General features: G+C 39.9%; 1 protein-coding gene across 7 annotated transcripts in view; it reads right to left on the bottom strand.

Moving 5' to 3' along the window:
- LOC127620631 (serine/threonine-protein kinase WNK2-like) overlaps positions 1-23,471 on the bottom strand; it is a 156,073-nt gene extending 132,602 nt beyond the window's left edge. For 5 of the 7 annotated variants that reach the window (XM_052093814.1, XM_052093816.1, XM_052093818.1 and 2 more), the window contains exons 1-2: positions 23,185-23,409; positions 15,711-16,436 (exon numbers count right to left, since the gene is read on the bottom strand). In XM_052093814.1, the coding sequence (XP_051949774.1) occupies positions 15,711-16,325 (615 nt within the window). In that variant the 5' untranslated portion in view covers positions 16,326-16,436; positions 23,185-23,409. The other 2 variants (XM_052093815.1, XM_052093819.1) reach the window with 2 other exon arrangements.
- Positions 23,472-25,440: the final 1,969 nt, after the last annotated feature.

Here is a 25,440-nt window from a genome sequence, read left to right as displayed (position 1 = left end):
CAGGGGTGGGTTCGTGACTGAGGAGGAGGTCTGATGCTGGCATCCTCTGGACTTGTCTGAACCGGCCAGCCGGGGGACAGTCGTGGGCAGGCGGAAGGCGGAATCGCCGTGTCCGGTGTACCGGGACTGTCGTAATCTGAAAGCAGATTGCCATGAGAACGGCATTTGCGGGCCAGGTGACCCAGAGGCAAAGGAAATAGCTCTTTTATTGAGAATGTGGGTACCACAGCCCCCATCAGGGGGTGTGGCAAATGAAAAAACAAAGTATTCTCCTCCCGGCCCTTCACCGGGGGACGGAGCGGTCTTACCACCTCAGGAGCTAACGTCTTCGGCTCTGGGTCGGCTGTCTCAGGAACGCTTGGGAGCCTTCCGGGTCCTAGAGGGGGTTTGTGAGACAGGGGGCGTGCGCCGCCTGCGGGTGCTCAACACTGGGGCTGAGAGCTGGGCCCGGGTTGAGGCGGAGCAGGAGCTGGTTTCTTCGCAGGGGGACGCCCTCGGCGGGCAGACGGGCAGGGCCCGTAGCGGCAGGTCTGCGGCGGGGCATGAAGTGAGAGATGGCCTCCGTCTGCTTCTTCACCGCGGAGAACTGTTGGGCGAAGTCCTCGACGGTGTCGCCGAAAAGGCCAATCTGAGAGACAGGTGCGTCCAGGAAGCGGTTCTTGTCGGCCTCACGCATCTCGACCAGATTGAGCCAAAGATGGCGTTCCTGGACCACTAGGGTGGCCATCGCCTGTCCGAGTGCCTGCGCTGTGGCCTTCATCGCTCTCAGGGTGAGGTCGGTCTCTGAGCGCAGTTCCTGCAGCACATCAGGATCAGGTCCACCCCCATGCATGTTTCTGAGTGCTTTGGCCTGGTGGACTTGCAGGAGGGCCATCACATGCAGGGCGGAGGCAGCGCGTCCAGCCGCACTGTAGGCCTTCGCGTTGAGCGAGGATGTTGTCCTACAGGGCTTGGATGGGAGTACGGGGCGGCCACGCCAGGAGGTAGGGCTACCGGGGCATAGATGGTACGCAACTGCCCTATCGACCTGGGGAATCGCCCCGTATCCGTGGCGCTCTCCGCCGTCGAGGGTGGTGAGAGTGGAGCGGGTGGCACCTAGACGGGCGGAGAGCGGGGCTCTCCACGTAGACGTCAGCTCGTCATGCACCTCCGGGAAAAACGGGACCAGGGGGATGCGAGGCCGCGAATGGCGCGCTACCCCCAGGAACCAGTCATCCAACCGTGAAGGCTGTGGGGAGGATGGAGGGTTCCAATCCAACCCCACGCTCACGGAGGCCCGGGAAAGCATGTCAGACATATGAGCGTCGGCCTCAGCCTGGGCCTGCTGGCCCGAAAGCGGCAGTCCAGGGGAGTCCTCGGCATCAGACATCGCACTCTCCAATGCAGCGGCGAGCTCATCTGCTTCGGGCTCGGGAGGATAGACAGCCGGGCCGTGAGGCGAGCCGCTATCGCCGCGAGCGTAGACGGGGACCAGCGAGCGTGTCGGGGAATGGGAGGTTCGCGGGGGGCTACCCGGTGAAACTGCACCCGCTGCCGCCCCCAAATCGCCCCCAGCGCCAACCGCATCGTCCTCAATCCTGTGGGAAGAAGGAGCAATGCGGGGTGCAGCTGGGGTGGCTTGCTTTCTGTTGAAAGCAAGCCGCGACCGCAACGTGGTCATGGTCATGTTCTCGCAGTGAGAACATGAGCCATCCACAAACGCCGCCTCGGTGTGATCGCGGCCCAAACACACGAGACAGCGCCTGTGGCCGTCTGAAGCGGAGAGCACTCTACCGCATCCAGGAACAACACAGGGGCGGAAGGGCATCTTGAAAAAGACGCGTCCTGAAAAGGACGTTCAACGCCGCTGTGTTTTGCTCTTTTAGAGAAATTACTCTTTTAATAGGAATTTACTCTTTTAATACACAGTGTGTGTGTGTGTCTGCGCTGTCGAAGCGCTCAGGGGCAACAATGCACGCCGTGCAATGTGAAGGAGAAAGCCGCTGTTGTGCGCCGTCAAGATCCAACAGCATGCAGATCGTCAGAGGAAACAGGAATGTTTAAAGTGGTGTGTAACTCGCAGCAAACTGCAGACAGACCATCGGCTCCGAAGAAATTTTCTGAATGAACTCCTGTATTTGCGGCGCTTAAATACCCGTATGTCCGGGGGCGGGACATGCAAATACCGGCTGCCAACTCTCATTGGCCTTTTTTCATAGATCAGAAGTGGATATCGGCGCTCAAGAGAGACCCCTAGTGTCGCTTCTCCGACACAACGTGGAGAGAGCGACAGAAGGGGAACTAGGATTTTTAATGATCATTTTCCCAAAATGCTTTGCAAATAACAGCTATTTATCACAAACCTAGTCACGCCACAATGAGCCAGCTTTCCATCTCCCAGAATGAAAACAAAAATACAAAATGTTTTACAGCAAACTGTTGTATTTAGAATTTAGCAGTACATTTACAGAAATGTTTTAGTGAGATAAACTAACTTTTTACTCAGACAGGTGAAGCACATGACAACGCTTAATGTCAAGCCCTGCAACGAATACTGCACATGCGTCCTATCATTTGCCAGTGATAAAGAAGGTCATTATTCATTTCAACACGTGTTCATCTTGTAAAATAATTCAGCAAGTAAAGACATTTTCCAACCAAAGCAATATTGAAACACTTGCCTACACAAAAACACATCAGAAAGTACCATAGCATTACCATCTTTTCTGGACAAGTACATTACCTGCGAGCACTGTGTGAACACAACGGTTTATGAATATGGTAATCATTTATCAAAGTACCATGGTGTCCTTTGAAGTACTTTAAAGCACCATTTAAAGGGATAGTTCACCCAAAAATGTACATTCTCTGATAATTTATTCACCCTCATGACATCCCAGATGTGTTTGACTTTCTTTCTTCTGCAGAAAACAAATTAAGATTTTTAAAAGAATATTTCAGCTCTGTAGGTCCATAGAATGCAAGTGAATGGGTGCCAAAAATCCAATGGTTAAATTCATGTCTTCTGAAGTGATATGTTAGGTGTGGGTGAGAAACAAATGAATATTTAAGGGGTTATGGGTTTGAAGATGTAGTAGCATAAATATGAAAAACATATATATAAAGATATTCAAATAGGGTTTGAATAGGTAGCATGTATTAATATGAATTTGCCTTTTTTTACATGCACATGCATTTTATATTTCATAATACTGTACTTTATTGTTATTATAAACATCACATCAAGTCTTCTACATGCTTTGTCAATGATAGTATTTTTTGTGCATCTGGTTGAAAAAAATTGCTTAAATGAAGCAAACTACTTTTGGAGTGCAGCTTTTAGTGTATATTGCTACATTCTCTGAAGTGTAGTTTTTAGTTTTGCTTAACTCATTTTTCTGTAGGAAGCTTATCTTGCTTAGTGTTTTCAGTAGCTTGCCCATGTTTAACTGTGTTAAACATGAAAATGAACTATATTGTGGGGAGCAGCCAACAGTCACCACAAGCAAAACCATCAAGATCAGTAATTACTCTCAAGCATTATTCCCATCAGACATTTCTGCATCAATTTATAAATGTTTACCTTCCTCCCTGGCACAACCGGTTGTGTGTTGTGAGAGCAGCCTCCGAGACATGGGTTCTGGTCCCTTGGAAACCAGGAAGTAATCTTGTTCACATAAATAATGGTGAGCATAAATCAGAGGTTGCATTTTTGCTCTAAAATGACATTTTTTACTCCACTGACAGTAACAGTAGGTTTAAGGTTTGGGTTAGAGGGTGGAGTTAATAAAATATGCATTCTTGTTTACTGCAATACTGCATTATGCTTTTGGCAGCACTCACATTTCACCCTGACACTGGTTAAGAACACTTCCAGCTTCGGCCACTGGGGGCAGTGAATCAAATTTGTGAAAGCACTGACTGATTTCAGCAGCAGAACTTTTACCTCCACTTGCCGATTTCGGGGAAAATACTTAATAATGTCTTATTGAAAATGTAAAAATGCAAAAAGATTTATATGAGGGTTAGGTTTAGAGTTAACGGATTGAAAAAATTAGCACAGTATTAAAACAATATAGGGCCCTATTTCAAAAGTGCTACGCATTAAGCGCAGTGCTAAGCATTATGTCAAAAGTGCAGTCAGCGGACATGGCCATTGAGTTTTGGTATTTTTGTGCAAGCATGCGCTAAGTCTAGGCACTAGTGGGTTGGTGAAACTGTGCATCCGAAGCGCTAATGGGTTGGGTCATGTGCAATTTAGCATTGCTGCCTGCGATGAAAAATGAGAGATGCAATGTATATTTGTTAAATGATTCTCAGTATAATGTTTTATGTTTAATTGCTGTACAGCATCCTTGAGTTTGGAAAGGTGCTATATGAAATAAACATATTATTATTATTATTATTATTATTATTAATAACTACTGATATAACTACTGTTGATTAGACATGCTTTTGAAACATCTTGGCACAATAACCTATTTCTCGGGAAAATATCAAATTGCAATTTTCACCACTTCATTAACATACAATACAGCGCAAAACTACCACCAACTTGCACTTTCCGCTGGCATGAAAATTGCGCTTATAATTAGCACTCCCATGAAAACTGGATAAAAGAAGCACATGATCAGTGGGTTTAGTGCTGCACCTATCAACACATTCTTTAATATACTATGGGGCTGTCAGGGTTGTAGCACTACATATGGTGCAGACAGTTAAAGCATTAAAGTTGCTTTAAAAGTCCAAATATTGTACATTTTATTTCCATATCATTGAACATAACCCTATTATTAGCTTACTTTCATCTGCACGATGTTCAATTTTTGGTCTATGTACTCTATGTATATTTGTGTGTGTGTGTGTGTGTGTGTGTGTGTGTTGTTGACAGTTAAAGAACACACAGGCACATAACAAACACTTCCTTTGAAAGACATCAATTACAAATGCAGCTACAACACTCACATAACAGCACTGAAGAATGGACATTTATATTTAGCCTGAACCTACATAATTACCCAAACAGGTTTTTTTTACTATTCTTATTGTAACCTGAATTGTACAACATCAACAGACTTTATCAATCAGTAATTCTGAACAACATTAAATCAAAATTGACCATATTTAATTTTAACACACATTTCTGGTCATTTTGTTACTCATGAGTGCACATTATTCTGAATTTAAAAAAAGATTATGCATAATCTTTCATGAAAAAGTAATAACTTGCTCTGTTGTCACCAAGGCCGTTTTAGCTACCTGATAATGTTAACCATAGTCAAAAAGCTACTTTGGCATTATTTTTTAGCAAATTCATTCAGCTCTGGCTACATTATGGTATGGAACGCCCACTTTTCACAGTCCAATTCATTCACAATTTTTAGTTGTACTTTCTTTTTTGGAAGTAAAATCATAAAAACACATCACATTATGGAAGTAAAATGGGTTGTGAATGCTGTTTCCTGTTGACTTCGAATAAAAGATCTCTTTCACTGCATTACAGAAGAATCAGGTTGTTTGGACACAAACAGGTATCTGTCCACAGCAGCACCATTGTTCTCCAGGCCTAACACTCAAGCCAGGGCCAGGTTTATTTTATTTTATTTATTTTGTTTCCTCATTTCAAAAGCAGTAGCTCATTGTAATTCCTGCTAACCGACTTCATAGATAACAAGTCTAGGCATCTTGAAAGCTCTGCGTTCTGCATTCTGTTCCATTCCGTTGAGAGTCTAGCTATTTTTGGATGACAGAACATTCCCTTTCTCGTCTCCTGCAGCAGTCACAATTGCAGCATACTTTTTCTAGTCATTGTGCCTGAATACAAATGCAGTAGCCAAATATTTCCAAAACAACACGGAGACCGGTCTTGCTTTAGGGTTGGTATAGTATAACCGTAAGAATTCTGGGATCTATAGCAATTCTTCATCAACATTACAGTACACAAATAAATACAGTCAACATTGTCACTTACAGCATATTACGATCGATATCAATTTGCTTCCACAACGATTCTCAATATGGGTAATCGACATGCTGCTTCCGAAAGTTGTACGCTGAAATTACCCCCATTCAGCAGCATCTCCCATCAGAAATTTTTGCATCAATTCAAGCGTGAACACATTTCCTTTAAGAGCTACTGATGGCAAGTTTTGGTCTTGGTCCCGTGGAATCCAGATAGTAATCACGTTCAAATAAACAATGGTGAGTGCAATTCTGAGGTTGCTTTTCTGCTCTTAAATGACATGTTTTACTCCACTGACGGTTAGGTTTATGGTTGAGGTTTGGGTTAGGGGGTAGAGTAAATAAATTATGCATTCCTGTTGACTGAATTACATCATTTCCAACTTAAACTACAACTCGCTAATAACTGGAGCTCGCGCATGCCCTTACGTCAACAACACTTCCAGCTTTGACCACTGGGGCAGTGACCGATTTTGCCTAAAGAAGAAAACCTACATACTATTTCTGATTTCACCGCGAGGTGGGTGATCTGACCAAAATCTTAAATCATGATATAAGTAATTTTATATCATGATAATGATATTTATATCATGATATAATCAAATTTTTCTATAAAAACTATAAAAATGGGTTTATATACTAAATAACCATCTTGTAATGCATATATTTGGAACTATCAGTGAATTAAATACTTTATCCATTAAAACTACTTCCTCTTTATTTGGAACAAGACAAACAACATCAAAATAAATAAATAAATAAAAATTAACTGCAAACTAAAACAAAATTAAAAGAAAATATAATATAAGTTCAAAAAAATAAACACTTATAATAAACAATTTCAACATTTGAAAATAAATATCAACTAAATATCACTTCTTGCTAAATAAATAAATGACCGAATGAAAAATTCATCTTTTTGACTTTCAGAATATTCTTTTGCGTGCTTTATTTTGACGTGGTGAAACAGATCGCTTGTATTACGAGTGATTATCGTCGAGCGAATCACAGATGTCGCACCTGTCTTAATAACAAGCTCCTCGAGTCGTCCCGATTAAGTAGCACGAGTGATCCCGCTCCGAGCTCTTCTGTCTCTGTAGCACAAATATCGGAAAAATTACTGGATTCTCGTGCACTTCAGATCTCCAGAGACAGCACGAGCCACAGTCACCTGAAGCATTCGCGGGTGAGATGAGAAGAATATTTCGCAATTTTGAAGCACCAAACGCATGATGAAGGTCATTAAATTTGCTTGGGTGGCCGCAGAAAATGTTTCAATGCTTGTAAAAACCCTAAAAAAATCGATTGACATTTTATATCATTACCACAATATATATCATCATATGGAGTGGTGGTGTAGAAGGTTGCTGGTTTGATCTATAAAGCCACCACCATTGTGTCCTTGAGTAAGGCACTTAACTCCAGGTTGCTCCAGGGGGATTGTCCATGTAATAAATGCACTGTAAATCACTTTGCATAAAAGTGTCTGCCAAATGCATAAATGTATCGCCCAGCCCAAAGTCTGATGACCCTTTAATTAGTCAGCTCTTGATATTTTTCTGTAAAATATATCAGACACTTCATGAACAGTCCATGGGCATGACATCTGAGGCTGAGACTAGCTACACTTAACCCAGTAGTTGTATGTTGTCAGATCAGGACAAGCTTGAGTGTGCAAGTGCAGTGGTTCAGCATCTGGCCAAGTGACACAAAAATTGTAGGTTCATTCACTGGTAGGCGTTAATCAAGAGCTGGATGGTTACTATCATTACTTGAGTAAGCCACTGATTAACCCTAAGATTAGTCAACTGTGTGTCGCTTTGGGTGAAATGTCTGCTGAACAAAAAACAAGTACAATTGAACAGAGAACTAAAGCAAGCTTAGTTGCCATATTTCAACTGCGATCACCATCCAGCCATCCATCTTCAACCGCTTATCCGAAGTCGAACTGCGATCACAAAATTTAAAAAAGGGTTTCAAGAAATTATGAAGAATCTTCACATGAAAATAGCATAAACACTAACCAGAGGCAGACAAGCTACAAAAAGTACAAAAAACCCACAATAAAGTTTTATGAATGTATTCTTTATGACTTGTGTGCAATATCATAAATCATATGACAACTATATTTGAGGAACACAAACAACTTTAAGTCACTATTCTCCTAAAATCATTGCCTCCACCATAATGCAGCGTTCAGATTAAAACATGTGCATGCCAACACAACATATCAGGTTTGACGTTACTGAAACTATGTATTCATACAGAATTCCTGATTTGATCTGATTCTGATTCACAAGCTCTTGATTCAATTTGTTCCTGATACGATTTGATTCAATTCTGATTTATTTGAGTATATTACAGTTATAATATTCATGTTGATTACATATGACAGAAATGATGTAATAAAGTAACAAAATATGCATTAACGTGAAATTATAAATATGGATGAATATTGTCAAAGATTGTCTGTTCACCTCCAGAGGCTGCAGTCATACTCTAGAATCTTTCAATGGCACCCATGGGGGAAAATATATACCTGTGCATTTCTGTCGATAAAGGATATTTCCAAAAGTAGAATAATAATTAATAATCAAAACATATATCAACCTTGACCTCTATATCAGACTGCAAAATAACTATATTTTTGCAAGATGATCAACGAACGCAACTCACGTGCAGTGAGATGAGGTCATATGACCAATGTAGCGTACCACTGTTGCGGACATAAACATTTATGCAGACTGTTTCATTACTATTCAAACTACAGTATATACCAGCCTAATATCAAATGTTAAAATGAGTCAAGCTCTATATAAAAGTGTTTATATGTCATAAGATAGCATTGTGTGAGGAACAGGGTGAAAAAGAATTGTTTATGAACTGATAATCTGCAGTTTCCAAGTGACGTGTGAAAGAGATTAAAAGTCATTGTTGTTGTAGCAACAGTTTACCAGGAAACGTCTAGGTTACTAGTGTAACCCCCATTCCCTGATGGAGGGACAAGACATTGTGCCGATTGTAGTGACACAAGCGGCTTCTTTCGGGAGCCTCGGATACCTCTGAATATGAAAAAGGTCAATGTCAAATTGGCGAACAGAATTTGCATGTCCCACCCCCGGACATACAGGTATAAAAGGCAGGGATTGTGCATCTGTTCAGTCAGGTTCTGCACTAAGGTGCCAAGAACAAGGTTCGGCCATTACAGCGGCTTGGTTCAGTGTTGTGGCAACAGGGACACAACGTCTCGTTCCCTCCATCAGGGAATGGGGGTTACACTAGAAACCAAGACATTCCCCTTTTGTCACTCACTCGACGTCGTGTCGATTGTAGTGACACAAGGGGTCCCTATTCAATAGCGCCACCTACACTGAACCGTGTTATGTGATCTGCTGATGTTGGTGCAGCAGGCTGTAGCGTGCCAAAGGCTCATGAGCATCAGACTGCACGTAACCCTTCCCAATCCTTTTACCGTGCACTAATATGCAACCGTGCTCACTGAACTCCCCAACTCGCCTCCAAGGCCAGCCGGGTCGTCCTCAATCCCGTGGGAAGAAGGAACAACACGGGGGCATCTGGAGTGGCATTTCCTTTGAGAAAGGAAAACCGCGACCGCAACGATGCCATGGTCAGGTTCTCGCAACAACGCTTTCTCGGTGTGATCGCGACCCAGAGACACAAGGCAGCGCCTATGGCCGTCAGAAGCAGAGCGCCTATGGCCGTCAGAAACATATCTGCCACATCCAGGAACAACGCAAACGCAAACGTTTAAAAAGACGTTTGACGCCAAGTGTTAACTCTTTTATTTTTGAAAATAATACTCTTTTAGGAGTTTTGCTCTTTTAAAGGACAACTGTCGAAGTGCCCAGGGCCATGGACTGCACTGGCGTGCACAGGAGGGAGAAAGCCGCTGGCAATGCGTCGTAGATCCAACAGGAAAGCTGTCTTTTAGAGGTGAGTGGAACAGAGTGAGGTTTCAGCTCGCTGAACACACACAACCGCTTGGTTCCGAAGAAAGAATCTGACTGAACAGAGGCACATCCCGCCTTTTATACCCGTATGTCCGGGGGCAGGACATGCAAATTCTGTTCACCAATTTGGCATTGGCCTTTTTCATATTAAGAGGTATCCGGGGCTCCTGAAAGAAGCCCCTTGTGTCACTACAATCGACACAACGTTGAGTGAGTGACAGAAGGGGAACTGCCACAATATGTTCATTAGCTTGCAAAAATATAACGTGTGTATAGTAACATGATTTTATGAGAACAGTTTGGTATATACTGCTTGGCAGAGTCGGTCACCACCACAGACATTGAAGATCAATGTGTTTAAGAATCAATGGCAGATTCTTTAAACTTTCAATCATGACATCGGTTCTGCAGAGTATGCTAGAATCAGTAACTTAGTATTCCCAAGCACGCCTGTATCTCTCCATCCTTCTTTTTTTCTAAGCTGGCAGCAGTAGTTTGAAGCTCATGTCAGTGTAAAGTACATTCTCTCTGTGTGAGTGTTGATGCAGCACAAATTCACCTGATGTGGCTTCAGTCTATCAGTTAGGCAGAATGCCAGATACACATTAACAGATTTGATCCTAGACTCCACAATCAACAGCACAAAACGCTTTTTAGCATTCCACACGAGTATAAACCTTTCACACAATCGACACGAAGATCTATGGTGTCCATTTCTTTCTTACAAAAACATTAACACACACATCTTCTGTACAGATGGACAGATTTATAATCCAACTGAAATTCACAAAAGACCTAATCAGTTAGTGGATTTTGCAGGTTAGTAGGCAGTTAGCTAGCAACCTAGCCCACAAACCGCCACCAATCCACTCTACAGTATATTGTGTGGTAGGGCAGTGTCGATACAATCTATATACATTGCGGTACTTTTTCTCACAATATTATAGTGACCATGATTATAGAACCATGTATCAATAATTATTTTCAACACTGTAAAAAATGAAAAGTTGAGTAAACTTAAAGAAGGCAATCAGCAGCAAAGCATTTCTGAGTAAGTTCCATGAGCTTAATACAATAAGTTCAGCAAACTCAAAAATATCAATGATTATTAAGTTCAATAAACTTGCATTTTTAAGAATAGCTGTCCATAATTATCAATATTCTTGAAAATAATATAATATCAAATATTTTCAAGCAGATCCATATTTTGACAAAAGTTCATGTTTGAGCCCCACCAAGAGACAAAATATTTGTTCTAACTTAAAAGATGGTGTAGGTCACAAATACTTCTAATTTTTAAGAATCAACTTCATAAATAAAGAAACTTCATCAAGCAAACACTAATCACCCTGATGGTGACTTTAAACAAAACACAACTTTTTACAGCAAAACATAATTAAAAACACAAAGAGCAAAAACATCTATTAATTCAAAACAGATTATTTACAAAAGATTTATATGTCCTCATAAGTCAGCACAATTTGACCAAACACACTTAAATAAATTCAAGCACAGGGAATTGTGGGTAATGTCTTTAGCAACAATGCTTCTCCAGTGGGCATGCTCAGAAGCAGACGGAACAATGTGAAGTTCACAGAGCTCAGCTTGACAAGTCTCCCACAGATTTTGACCCATGAATTTTCAAGACCTTTCCATGACTTTAACAAATGGATAACATCATTAAAAATATGAGTCGAGATTTCAATTCCCACATATTTCCTGATTTTCCATGGTAGAGCATGGCTTTATAGACTTACAACAGTAACATTTAAACTTCCATTTCACAGAGGTGCACAAAGTTTCAAATAGGGGGGTGTTGAAGGATCAGTGATCAAACTGAGCATGCTCAAAAGTCTGTATGTTTTACTTTCACCACCAAACTTGACTTAAATGCTCTGACTAAAATGGCATAAAAGTTGACTTGATTGTTTTAAGTAAACTCACTTTTTTTGACATTAATCAACTTTTACAATTGAGATTATCTGACAAAACTGAAGATGGATTTTTTTACAATTTACAAATACAGTGTATTCATATCATGTCCAGCATTTCAATAAAGAAGGAGCAGGTCATCTAAATAAGTTCACATTTTGAAAGCGGTGTTCCTCAGTGTAGTCAGAGAAGCTTCTATGAGGAGCAAAAGAGATGGACATGCTGCGACTCTCTCACGTGTTTGGCACTAGGGCTAGGCAAAAATATTGATTTTCCACTTAATTACGATCTATGAACTAACCCAATGTCCATTCTTAAAATCCTAAAATCACTCTTTTATTCTACAGTATATGTAACAATAGGAAAAATACTTACAGAATCAACAGTTAAATGATCTCATATGTTAACATCAGTTTCATGTGGTCAAGGGTCAACAGATTTGAAAAGAATTACTATTAAGGGTTTTACAAAATACTTAAACATGCAATCTGTATAAAACAATGGTCCATTCCCTGCACTGACCCACTTTAACAATGAAACACTTCCACACCGTTTATTCTTGTTTACCTACAGTCAGCACAAACACATGAACAGGCAAACCTGGACACGACCTGAATCTGTGTTTTCATACGTCTATTATCACCATCAGCAATGCCACATTCCAGTGTGCAGCTAAAGACGCTTATCACACAGCATTGAGAACAACACTGACAGAAACACAGATAGGTTTTACCATGGCACATAAGAAAAGGAAACGAAAACATTTAAGACATTATAGACATTAAATCATCATTTTCTGTAAAGCTGCCTTGAAACATTGTGTATTGTAAACAATTGTATACAAGACAAGACTCGGCCAAGTGTTAATGCATTTACATCCATTTATGTGTTCAAGTGTAAAAAAAAATAAGAGCTTACCCAATCTCATAGCAATCTGATCCATCAATACGCATGAAGTGACTAATTATGGCCCTTAAACATCGTGAAAACAGGCGAAAAATCCCATAGACTGAATATCAATATCATAATTTAACGATTCTTGTTCAGATTCTGATTCCTTTTAATGCATTTAAGGAAGAAATATTAGGAAAAAACAAATGCAATTAATATTGGATTTATTGCCCTCAGCAGTCTGTTCCCAAATGATGAGATCATTTCATATTTTTACAGAACAGATTCTTGCAAAAGGTGTTTAAACAGACTAATTATGATATTTGATTCATTCTAATTTTTACGTTTAAATGCTAGTAATTACAATAAAACTCATAATGTGTATCTTTATCTACACATTGTCACTTAAACAACCATCCAGTAGTTTCTCTGAAGTTCACATAGCACAGTAAAAGTTCTGGGTTAATTTTGAGTAGGACATGACGAAATGAATGAAAGTTATTCACTAAAAAGATGTGGCTAGAAGGAGTCATTCATTCTGTAGATTTGATACTTTAGGTATTGCTGTGTCAGATAAGAGTCATTCAGTAACTTGTGAATCAGACTTGCGCTTCTGATTTAGTAGCAGTGTTGCAGGAGGGGCAGCTGTGGCTTAGGTGGTAGATCGGGTCGGCCACTAATCGCAGGGTTGGCGGTTCGATTCCCGGCCCACATGACTCCACATGCTGAATTGTCATTGGGCAAGACAGTGAACTCCAAGTTGCTCCCAATGGCAGGCTCCTTGCATGGCAGCTCTGCTGTCATTGGTGTGTGTGCAAACTGCTTAAAAAAGGTTGAAAAGGCACTATATAAGTGCAGTGCCGCTGATAGTGTAGGAAACTCTGTTACAGTATTTTAGTATGATCTTGCATCTGTAAATGAATGCATGTTTCAGAACCGTTAATGGAACCAAATGTCATAAAGATCATATGGTTCTGGTATTATTATTATTATTTAAAAGAACTGGTTCTGAATAATGGGTTGCCACCCTAGACTTGAGTATTAGCTCTTTTGACTTGGACAACTCAGAAGAAACTAACAATGCCCTAGCAACCTCTCAGAATGCCCTAGTAACCTCTCAGAATACCCTAGCATCTTCTCAGAATGCCCTAGCAACCTCTCAGAATGCCCTAGCAACTTCTCAGAATGCCCTAGCAACCTCTCAGAATGCCCTAGCAACCTCTCAGAATACCCTAGCAACCACTCAGAACTCGCTAGCAACCACACAGAACACATTATTTTAAAACACATTCAGCTTTGTTAAGAAAGTTTCTTCAGGACATGCAAATGTAAATAATAAAGTGGAAATGTAAAATAGCATTGGCATGCCTTCTGGTGACTTTCTTTAAAGAATAGTTCACACAAAAAGGAAACTTCTGCAATTATTTACCTCATTGGTTCTTATTACAGTACATGATGTGTCACAAGACAATGAGGACCAATGAGGGGTGATGTTATCAATGTAGCCGTTATAATTTATTTTATCATTTTATTAATGATTTGATTTGTAAGAGAGTAACAACTTCAGAGCTGGATTAATCATACAGGTGATAGGGCGCATGTCCAGGGGCACCACGTGACATACATTTTTAAATTGTCTTAGCTCCGTTTTTATTTCAGTGGTTATTTCAGTTTTTCTGTATCATTAATTAATCAGGTGTAAAATATTGTCCTGAGGTCCAGACCGCTACCAAAGCAGTGCAGTGACAACAGTGTCACATGATTCCTGTTACTTCTCTCAGCGCTGGCCAGGATGGGCCAATCACAGTCATTTATTATTACTAGATGAGGATTTAAAAACGCTTTTATAGATACTTCTGCTGCAAATTTCTATTCACAACTACGACTCTTTGCTATTGTATGTTTTTATTAAAATAATTTTGGTGACCAATCCCTGTTCAAATTTGATTGTATACTTATTTATATCTCACCATGAAAAAGATGGGGGTACTCTGTTTAAGGTTATTATTTTTAACTATTAGTACTTACACCACAGGTTTCTTGAAGGCTTGATTCTGATTGGTTGACCAAATAATTTCAGTTATTTCAAAGAGCCGTACAGGTTATCACAGCAAAATAACCAATTTAAACAAAGAAATTGGTTAGATAAATCAGATTAGAATGACAAATAATGTCTATATTATCCTACATTTATTTACATTTCTGTGGAAAGCACAGTCATGCTCCCTCTCTGTCTCTCGTTTGCTCTCACCCACACTTACACACACTGACACACACTGACACACACACACACACACACACACACACACACACATACACTCGTGGGCAACACACAGAGCCTTGATGTCAACACACACGAGACTTAATAAAACAGTTGAGCAACTGAAAACTCTTTTCAAGAATGACGATGCTGCTGAGAAGTGTAGTTAAACTAACAGTTTCACCGTTTGAAGCGATGTCAAAGCTGACAAGAGCTGCGACAGACACAGGTAAACAACACACGCCAGAGCACTATTTCTCTTGCTATCATCTCTCTCTCTCTCTCTCTCTCTCACACACACACACACACACACCATTTCTTCACACTTAAATGACATCACGCCAAGTGTTCGTATGCTTCAGAATACTCGCATCGATTACTTTTACTGTGGTTTTATGGTGTTTTTGGCCTTTTTTGAGCTTGACAGCACAGAGTCACAATTCACATTATTTGGCAAATGACCCATGTGAAGACTTTCACCTTTTGTGTTTCTTGGAGGAGAGAAAATCATAAGGGTTTGGAGCGACAATAGGGAGAGCACATTTTCATTTACGGGTGAACTATTGCTTTAATTGTGTACTGTTTGGGTGACAGAGAGATGGGAGTGGGAGTGTTTCCTGTGGGAATCAGGAAGTAATCATGTTCACATAATCACTTGTGTTATTCGGAGGTTGCATATTCACTCTAAAACTACTCTAATATGGATGGATACACACCTGAAGTTCACACCAGGCCACCTCCACCCAAGTGTCCGTGTCCAGACCTTTGTAGACCGTCTTGAAAGAGCCGCGGCCAATCTCTATGTCAAACTTGAGAAAGCGTCCACTTGGAGAGGTGGCAACAGCCTTCATCTCCGCTTCTTCCTCATTCTCCTCACTGGAAGCCTTTATGCTAGTCTTAACGCCATCCGTTGCGTCTCTTTTGTGGTCCGTTCTTTCTTTCTCCTCATCGGCACTGGTGCCGCCCGGGTCCTTCTGGCTTTCGGTGCACGAACCTTCTTGTAAAGTGGATTGGACCCCAAGAGTTCGGTCCAATATTGTCTGTAGGTTGATGCCGAGCATCTTATTCCGCTCGTTGCATTCCAGGGCGCAATCATCCAACGGGTGCTCGTCATTGTCACTGAACCACAGACTCCTGCGGATGAACCTGTTCCGGGCGCCCGCCGGGTGTTTGGATGACGGGTACGAGCTTGGGTCACTGCCCCCCCGCACCAGGGCCACGCCCTCCAGTTTATTCACGTTACCCTCACTGATGGTCTCGTAGATATTCCCCTTGAGATCACACTGTGAGTTGGGCACCGATGCTGCGCAGCAGCCGGGTTTGGGCTCCATGTCGAAGGATGTAAATCACCTGTATGTTGGCGCTGTTCGGAACTGAACCACAGCGCAGCAGTAGCACTGACACACTTCCCCAAACATGAGCTATATCACATGACCTCTCATCTGTGGGAATACAACATATATATGTATCATATATATGTATATATGTATGGAATACATTGAAAGGTAATGCAATTTAGATTTTAGATGATTTAGGTCAGTGGTTCTCAAGTGGACTGTCTGTTGTGATAGGGTCACAGACAGCAGTGAAAAAATAATGCTTAATGCATATAATAGAGAATGAGGAGAAAAAATAAAGGAGAAAATGTTACCATATACTGTAGTTTCAGAGAGTATGCTGGCCTGCAAAGCCAAGATGAAGTAACTAGGCTTACACATTGTCTCTGTTCTATATAACCCAAATGGGGTATGTTAGACTATGATCTGTCCTCTGACAGATGGCTCGACTATGCTCAGATTCAGAAATAAACTGTGTAAACATTTGATAATCCACACTTGGCTGGACAATCACAAAATTTGATGCAATTTTTCTCAGTTGGTGTAGTTAAGGCATTTTGGATTTGTAGGACAGGATGGCAATAAATTGGCTGAGAAATTCAAGAAACATTTAGAAACCAAATTATATTGCAAATCAAACTTCTGCGGTTGTTTCTACATTTACAAAAATTAATTTTCCTAATCATTCATGTTAATGCCTGAAACATTCACCACTTGATGTCTAATGTCAAATTTGGGTTGTGGAGCAAAACCAGTTAGGAACCGCTATAATGTAGGTTTACTGGAGGTTACACCATGGCTAATGTTCAGAATAGAATACTAACCTAATATTAGCATACAATGTGAATATTCTGAGAAGCAACAAGTGATAAAAGCCGTCTCTTCCACCTTGACCTAGTTTTTTCCAAGTGTATCTGTCCGCATCCCGCAAGACTACAAGGATTGGCCAGTACAGGTAATGCCCTCTAGGATCACAAAGCTACTCTTTTGGCTGAAAGAAATGTTTTAATCCTATGCGATGTAGAATTTGTGATGTCTTAACTATGTACATATGACAAAGATTTTAACTTATGTAATATATCATATTAATAAACTAAATAAAGCTAAACTAAAGCTATAAAGCTTTCATTTTCTACAGTTAGCCTACTAGCTCAGCTTCTTCTCGTCTTCTTTTTTTAAGTGTATCTGTCTGTAGGGATGGGTGGATAGATCCTAAAGTATCGATACTTTTGATACTGATGTTGTATCAAAAATGACGATCCTGACACAAAAATATAGATTCTATAAAAATAACAATTAAATGTAACTAGGGATATAATAATTTGGTTACCATTGTATACCAACAATAATCATAAGCTTCAAAGTGAAATAAAAAGGATTAGGCTATATTAGCAAATACTTGTGTAAGATGGGAACTATTTCTTATTTCCTTGATCTTAACATTCATGCTGAAAGACACAAGCAGACAAGCGATTGCACTGTCACAAGAATTGTTCAAACAAGAGGGATCATATAGAGGTAATGATAGAAAACCAGAGAAACAGCTTCTGGAGTAAATGCACACTAAAATAACAACATAACTAAAGGTGACATTTCTTATCATGATTTTGTGGGTAATTGTTGTTAATAAGTAATTAAAAAAATTGGTAACCATGGTTTTACAAAAGTTATATTTTAGTAACCAAGTATGATTGTTTGTTTGTTTTATTGTTTTTTGTTTGTTTTTGGGATGAAATCATGGTTTTTCTACAGTAATACTGTAGTAGTAACTATGGTTAACAATGGTTTAACTAAATCCCATGGTTAAACTCTAGTTACTGTAGTGAAACTATGGTTAATAAATTTTTTTTAAAAAAGGCTAATAAGTTACTGTTTAGGCTCACAAATGTAAAAACAAATAGTAATAATTATGACTTAAATAATTACTAAAAATAATATTTTAAATGACCCATTTTATCACAAGAAATCGCAAAAAAAATCATAAAAGTATCAGTATTGGTTTTGTCGATATTGGACTTTAAATTATTGGTATCGAACCAAAAAGAAAATAATTGGTATCACCCATCTCTATCTGTCTGAGTCCCACAAGACTATAAGGAACACCCCCTTCACGACACGCCCACAACACGCAACGTACCCATTGGATCATCAAACGATTCTATTGGCTCCAAGAACTTTTAAAATCCCATGCAATCGCTGTATAATTAATTTTCTCTTTAAATATGACGAAGAATGACTTTTAAATGATATGTCACATATCATATTATTAAACGGAAGATATAAATAGTAAACTGAACTTACTTGTTTATGTGGAAGTGGAAGTTATGTGTAAGATAACGGTAGCTCAGTGGTAAAGATGCTGGCTATCACACCTGGAGTTTGCTAGTTCGAATCCCAAGGTGTGCAGAGTGACTCCAGCCAGGTCTCCTAAGCAACCAAATTGAACTGGTTGCTAGGGAAGGTAGAGTCACACCTCCTAGTGATCACTATAACGTGGTTCTCGTTCTCGGTGTGGTGTGTTGTGAGTTGAGCATGTATGCCGCGATGGGTGGTGTGAAGCCTCCAAGTATGCTATGTCTCCGTGGCAACTTGCTCAACAAGCCACGTGATAAGATCGTGGATTGATGGTCTCAGACATGGAGGTAGCTAGGATTTGTCCTCAGCTACCTGGATTGAGGTAAATCACTATGCCACCACGAGCATTGGCATTCCAAATTGAGAGAAAAAGGGTAGAAATGTTTTTTAAAAAGAAAGATCATCTTTTTCACTACATTTTGACCGTCGGTCCACACTGAGACAGAATTTTTCAGAGCTTTTCTAAAATGTTTTCCCAACTTTGGAAATGCTGTATTTGCATTGTAGTGTGGACAGGGGAAACAGTATATTCAAAAATTAGATAATATTTACATATTTGTTGTCATGAGATACAGTCATGTGATTAGAGGTCGACCAATTTTTTGCATTTTTTAACATAATCGGCATCGGCCAATATCCACGCATATCAAGCCGATTATTAGGCAGGCGCATCTGTGGGCAGCCTAGTGTTGTTGTGGAACATGTGTTCGACGCACGCTGCCCCTAGAGTCATTTTCCAGCAGAGTGAGCAGACCTCATCCAGTGCCTAAGGAAGGAGCTAAGTTCCTTGGAGAAAACGGTAAGGATTAAATTTGTATAACTTCTTTATATTTAACTAAAACTTTTGATATGTTACTGCCAACTTCAAGAAAAAACGTGACAAACGCGATAGTTGACATGACGTTCGGCTACTTTGGATATTGATAGCGTATTTGAAGTTGCATTATCACAGCAGAAGGGTTGCTATCATGTCACAATAAGGAAGCAAGAATTTTGCAATTACAGACAGTGAATCTGAGACTTTTATTTGTTCTGTTTGTGTCTTATATTTGAGAGGGTTGTCACTCAATGCAAAGAATAAAAAGATACCAACACACTATAGGCTATTGAAGGACTGGCTTTGGTAAGCTCGGACGTTATCGGTTCTGCTGTCGGTACTGGAGAAATTAAGAAAATACATTTATTACTGCTATAAAGAGAAAGTTATTTTATCTCGCCAGACATTTCTATGTATAATAATATGAAACCATTTGTCTGTGTTGCAATTTAGCTATTCGCAGTCAGAGAGAGAGAGAGAGAGAGAGAGAGAGATCTCGCTCACGCAGTGCCACAGCGAGCACAACACAGCCCAGCTTAATGAGTGACAGAACTAAACATTCAACGTAGTCTGGTTACACTTTAGATCTGTGATATTAGTCTGATTTTATTTTAGATTTCACCTTCCAAAGATTATAAAAAGAATATTTATACATAAGCCGCATTCTGTCTTGCACAACTTCCTTCACAGCGGTGCACTGACATTTCTCCCTAAAACTCAAACTTAATGTCAGAATCAGCATGATCGGTGATTGTTGTATAATGCAGTCTAGCTACTGTTGCTAAATTGCGGGACGCGTTTAATAATAAAAAGAGCGCAAGAGATACCGTTCCCAAGGCGGCGCGCGTTCCGAAACACACCGCAACGAGACAAGCAAAGTATACGCTACTTTGGGTTTCATGTGCGCATCTAAATTATCAAATATACACACAAATATGTCAAAACGACCGGCTTGGAGATTCACTTAAACACAGTTTATGTCTTAAATGGACGTAGTTATGGAAATAGTTTTGAGACAATATGCTGCATCAGGAGTCTATTAGACTCTGTCTTAAAGGGGAAGCAGTCTAATAAACATGCTGACGATTGAGCCATTACTGCGAATCAAACAACAAAAGGCAAAGAGAAAATCACTTACAGCTCTTGAATGAATAACTTCTGCATTAATAACCATTAATCTATCTATGATAAACTATGCAGTATTATTTTACAATTGATTACTTTATTAGATTTCTTTTTAGACCACACCTGAACAGTAATGTTAGTAGACCTTCCTGAAATTAAATCACTGTGCCTATATAACGTTTATATTTGTGTAATATATATATATATATATATATATATATATATATATATATATATATATATATATAACAAAAAGAACCGTTAAGAATACCGTTAAAGTACCGGATCGATAAGCAGTATCGGTAAGATAGTAATACATTAAAACCTTAACGATACCCATCCCTAGTTATGCCTGTGCTTCTCTTGGATGCTCTGAATATTGGATTACGTGTCTGGATTGTCCCTTAATTAAAGCTGCATTTGGATCTCAACCTTCGTGTCTCGGAGCAGTTCGTAACACCTGCTTTGTTTATTTAATTTATTTGTTATACATTATTTATACAATATGTTTTTACATTATACATTTTTAATTTTAAGTGTACAAGTGCAGATTGGTCAAGTGTTCAATAAATGTATTTGTTGAGAAATGTTGCCTGTCTTAAGTAATTATTTGTGTTACATTTTATCTTTCAAATAAAAGGTTCAAATAAGAGGTTAAAAACAAGCACATATCGGCCAAATATCGGCCAAAATAAATCGGCAGCATTAATCGGCCGACCCGGAGTTCAAAAATCGGCATCGGCCTGAAAAAAACAATATCGGTCGACCTCTACATGTGATCCATTTAACAATCAAGATGGTGGCCTATGATGTAGTGGATTTGCTGTGTCTGATATCAACTTTGATAGCATTGTTAAAGATAAATGTTACTTTGTACAAACTTCACATTGCATTCCTTCAAAAGCAACAAAGAAGTTTACTCCGAATTTCTGTCCAACAGTGGAACATGAGGAATTGCATTTCAGAGTACTTTTTTCACTGTAGTAAGTGTTTTTCAACATATTAATGAGGATGAGCAACTTTTGGAAAATGTTTGAAAATGTCAGTGTAGATTGACAGCGTCTCCGGATTAATGTGGACATTTGAAGGGGGTGTAACTTGTAGTCTTGCAGGACTGAGACAGACCATCTCAGTTTTGGTGCAATTAATCGCTACAACCAATAGGCCATTTGGTCAGTCGCTTGTTTTGAATTTCTGCTACATCACACTGGTAGCCCCGCCCACAGTGACATTTTATTAGTCCAAATTCCTGCTCTAAATGACTGATTGGTTGTGATTGAGTCACGTCTCTGAACATCATCCACCTTTAGTGTGCACAGACAAATGACTTGTTGCTGGAATCTTTGCGTCCAGTCTGAGCATGCAGTTACAAATCACATCCATGATAACATTTTTAAATGTGTCACGTTTTGCCACATGACATGAGAGAATCAATGGCATTTAGGGCTAATGACATCTAACCTGGTGTGTTCAAATGGGCCTTTTTTGAACTGAACACAAGCACGAATGAGATTTGAGATCTCTGACAGAAGGAAAGATTTTCAGTGTAAAATATCTTACATTTCACTCTGTTTCATGACATCAGTCAAACTGACTCATTCTATGGTCATGTTATGCTTTTTTGTGGTCACTTTTGGCAGTATAAACTGCCATCCACTTTTGTTGTTTGGAAGAAAAGTTGCACCAACATTCAACCATCTGCTTTTGTGATTCACTGAAGAAAGAAAACAATATGGGTTTGGAAGAGAGTGAGTAAAATATGACAATTTTCATGTTCCTTCAAAGAGGAAGCACTACACATGAATAGGTTAAAATTATACATTTATACCACTTTGCCATATAAAGATAAAAAACATAGAAGCAAGAATTATTTTATCAATTTACCCATTTAAACGTTTACAATATGCAAATTAGACACACTCTTATTAAATATGCCCACATTTGCATATATGACTCCAGTCAATATATATAACTCAGTTTTTAATCAGATGGAAAAAGGTTGTTTTGACATCTTTTTTTTTTTTTGGCAACCAGTTTTAGATCTTTTTTAAAAATAAAACGACGCATAAAATTCAAAAGAAATACGATTTATCAATCGCCAGCAACATCATGCAGTATTATAGATAATATCCATCCATCCATCTTCAACCGCTTATCCGAAGTCGGGTCGGGGGAAGCAGCTCCAGCATATAGTATAGATAATATATAATCTCAATTTTGTGGTTAAAACATGACATTTAGTCTACTATATGAGCAGATATCATTTTAAGAAAATGGCCTTTTAAAGATGCTCACCAATGCTCAAGTAATGCAAGAGGATATAAAATCATAGAAATGAAATGTTTAGAGACGCTAGGATGGCTGTATTGTTCAAAGCGCAAAATATTGAGGAAAATTCTATTGTAAAATAAAATGCCTCCAGATTCCTCATTTCAACATGCAGTATCTCTCCACTGTCATGATCATCACCTCTGCAGGTGAACGAGCCGATAGAATCAACATACATATATCCTCCATCATACTGAACAGACATAAAGCAGTGAATCAGTAACTCACATGTTTTCTGGCTGCTGCTGTCGCTCGGTTTGACTATGGAAGATGATCTGGGAAGCGCAGCAGTATTTAACCCGAGCGAAACGCGACAGCGAGCGGAAGAGGATGAAGCGAACACCCGCCCTCTGCTCTCCCGCAACACTCAAGAAATAACGCGTGCATCGCTGCTGCGCTGTTCACATGAAAACACTCCTTTTTTGCGCATTTGCAGAATTATTTCAAACCACACTTGTGTCTCACCTCGACATCCCTATAAATTTCTCCGTGTGAACAGAACTGCTGAATGTGCTCCTCCACGCCCATACACGGAGCACAGGAGCACCTCCGAGATCAGCTTTAAGTGGAACATTCCAAACATTCCTGTGCTTCCCTCATTACAGGAAGAAAGAAAGACTTCTTAATATTTACATGACATAACGTCGATATCAGGTTACCACTTTGCTCTTTAATGAAGTAGTTCACTCAAAAATTACAATTCTGTCATTATTTACCCATCCATATGTCAGTGCAAATCTGGATGGCCTTCTTACTTCCATGGAACACAAAAGAGGATGTTTCTGTTTAGCAATCAGTGACCTGAATTTTTCAAGCTCCAAAAATGACATAAAATCACCTTAAAAGTGTCATAAGGGCAGTGGCGGTTCTACATTGAATTGCACCCTGGGCGAGACCACCTTTGAGCGCCCCAGCCCCCCACACACACACACACACAAAATTATCCACAAACAGTCATATTTTATTATAACAACATTTCTCTTAAAGAGAAATTTATATTTCTCAATTGCACAAATCCTTCCTAACATTCGACTTTGTGCAGAATTGTGTTCATTGTCTTTTGGCAAACTATGACAGTTATCAGAACTTAAATATACACTATATACATAAATGTGCCAAACATATATACAATCAGATATATAAAAAATGTAACAAGTGCAGAGAGCAACAATAATATAACACATTAAGAATAATATACAAATAAAATATAGAATAGAATATATATATATTATATATTACACACAAATGTGAAAAAAGAATCTAAACACTAAAGAGAATCTAATTATTACACTATTGCACTAAGAACAGAAAACACAAACTAAAACTAAAACCTGACTTTTCTGGCTTTCCTTGATGCAAAATCATCAATGATGTCATCGTATGAAATCTGCTCCCCTATTGAGTGATTGATACTGATGACGGCAAGGCCAGTGAGCCGTTCCTGGGACATGGTTGATCTCAGGTATGACTTGATCAACTTTAGTTTTGAAAAGCTCCTCTCTGCTTGAGCCACAGTGACTGGCAGTGTAAGTGCAATCCTGATAGCAGTCCAAAAATTGGGGTAGATCTCTGATAGATCCTTATCATGCATAAAAGTGATAAGCTCAAGGAGGCTCATGGTCTTTGATGGCAGTTCAGGGAAGTTCTTAATTTCCTGCACAAGCTCTCTACTGTCCACATCAGAGTGCCCCTTAAAGTGCAGTGTGCTGCCTAGTGCCTCGCATTGCTCTGCCAGCTCCTCACCTGCAAGACTTGGGAAATTTGTCAAAACCCCGAATTTCTTTCCCACGTTTTCCAATGTGGAAAATCTCTTCTTGATGGCTGACGTGGCTGCATCAACGACAACATGGAAGAATCCAACCTCCAACTTCCTAAGTGCATTACTGAAATGCTCATCATGTGATTCATATGAGAAGTGCCGCTTTGTGGACCTCAGCCTTTTTTGTTTTAAAACAGCCTCCACATTCATCTCTTCACAAATGTCTTTGGCCGCCATCTGTGCAGTCACAAAGCCACTTGCCCTGTAGCTCTGGAGATCTCGCTCAGTCTTCTTCAAAAGACTCACAGCTAGGTCCACATCCATACTAGGAGACTGCATGAGTTTGCTGGCATGCTGTATTGCAGATAGCATGTCATACCAAACAACCGTGCAGATGCTGAAGCGGTATGACCCCACCTCCTCAGACAAAGACTGGGCTTCAGCCTTTATAGCAGGGTCTTTGGTGTGGTCTCTCACCTCAATTAAAGCCTCTCTCACGGCAGCTCCCTGGTACCTCATGGGCTCGACGCTCTTGACCTTGCTCTCCCACCTTGTTTCTGCCCACATCTTTAAGGTGATGCTCACATGGTTCTTCAGTATGGCCCATCTTTGGGTGGAGGCTGAAAATAATGTGTAGAGCTTTTGCAGGACACCAAAGTAACTTATAGCATCAACAGATCCCTTAGCAGCATCACACACAACTAAATTCAATGTATGCGCTCCAC

Source organism: Xyrauchen texanus, chromosome 27 (genome assembly GCF_025860055.1).
Source record: "Xyrauchen texanus isolate HMW12.3.18 chromosome 27, RBS_HiC_50CHRs, whole genome shotgun sequence".
Classification (NCBI taxonomy): Eukaryota; Metazoa; Chordata; class Actinopteri; order Cypriniformes; family Catostomidae; genus Xyrauchen; species Xyrauchen texanus.
The sequence above is the reverse complement of the archived record's forward strand: the minus strand, read 5'-3'. Positions and strand labels throughout refer to the sequence as shown.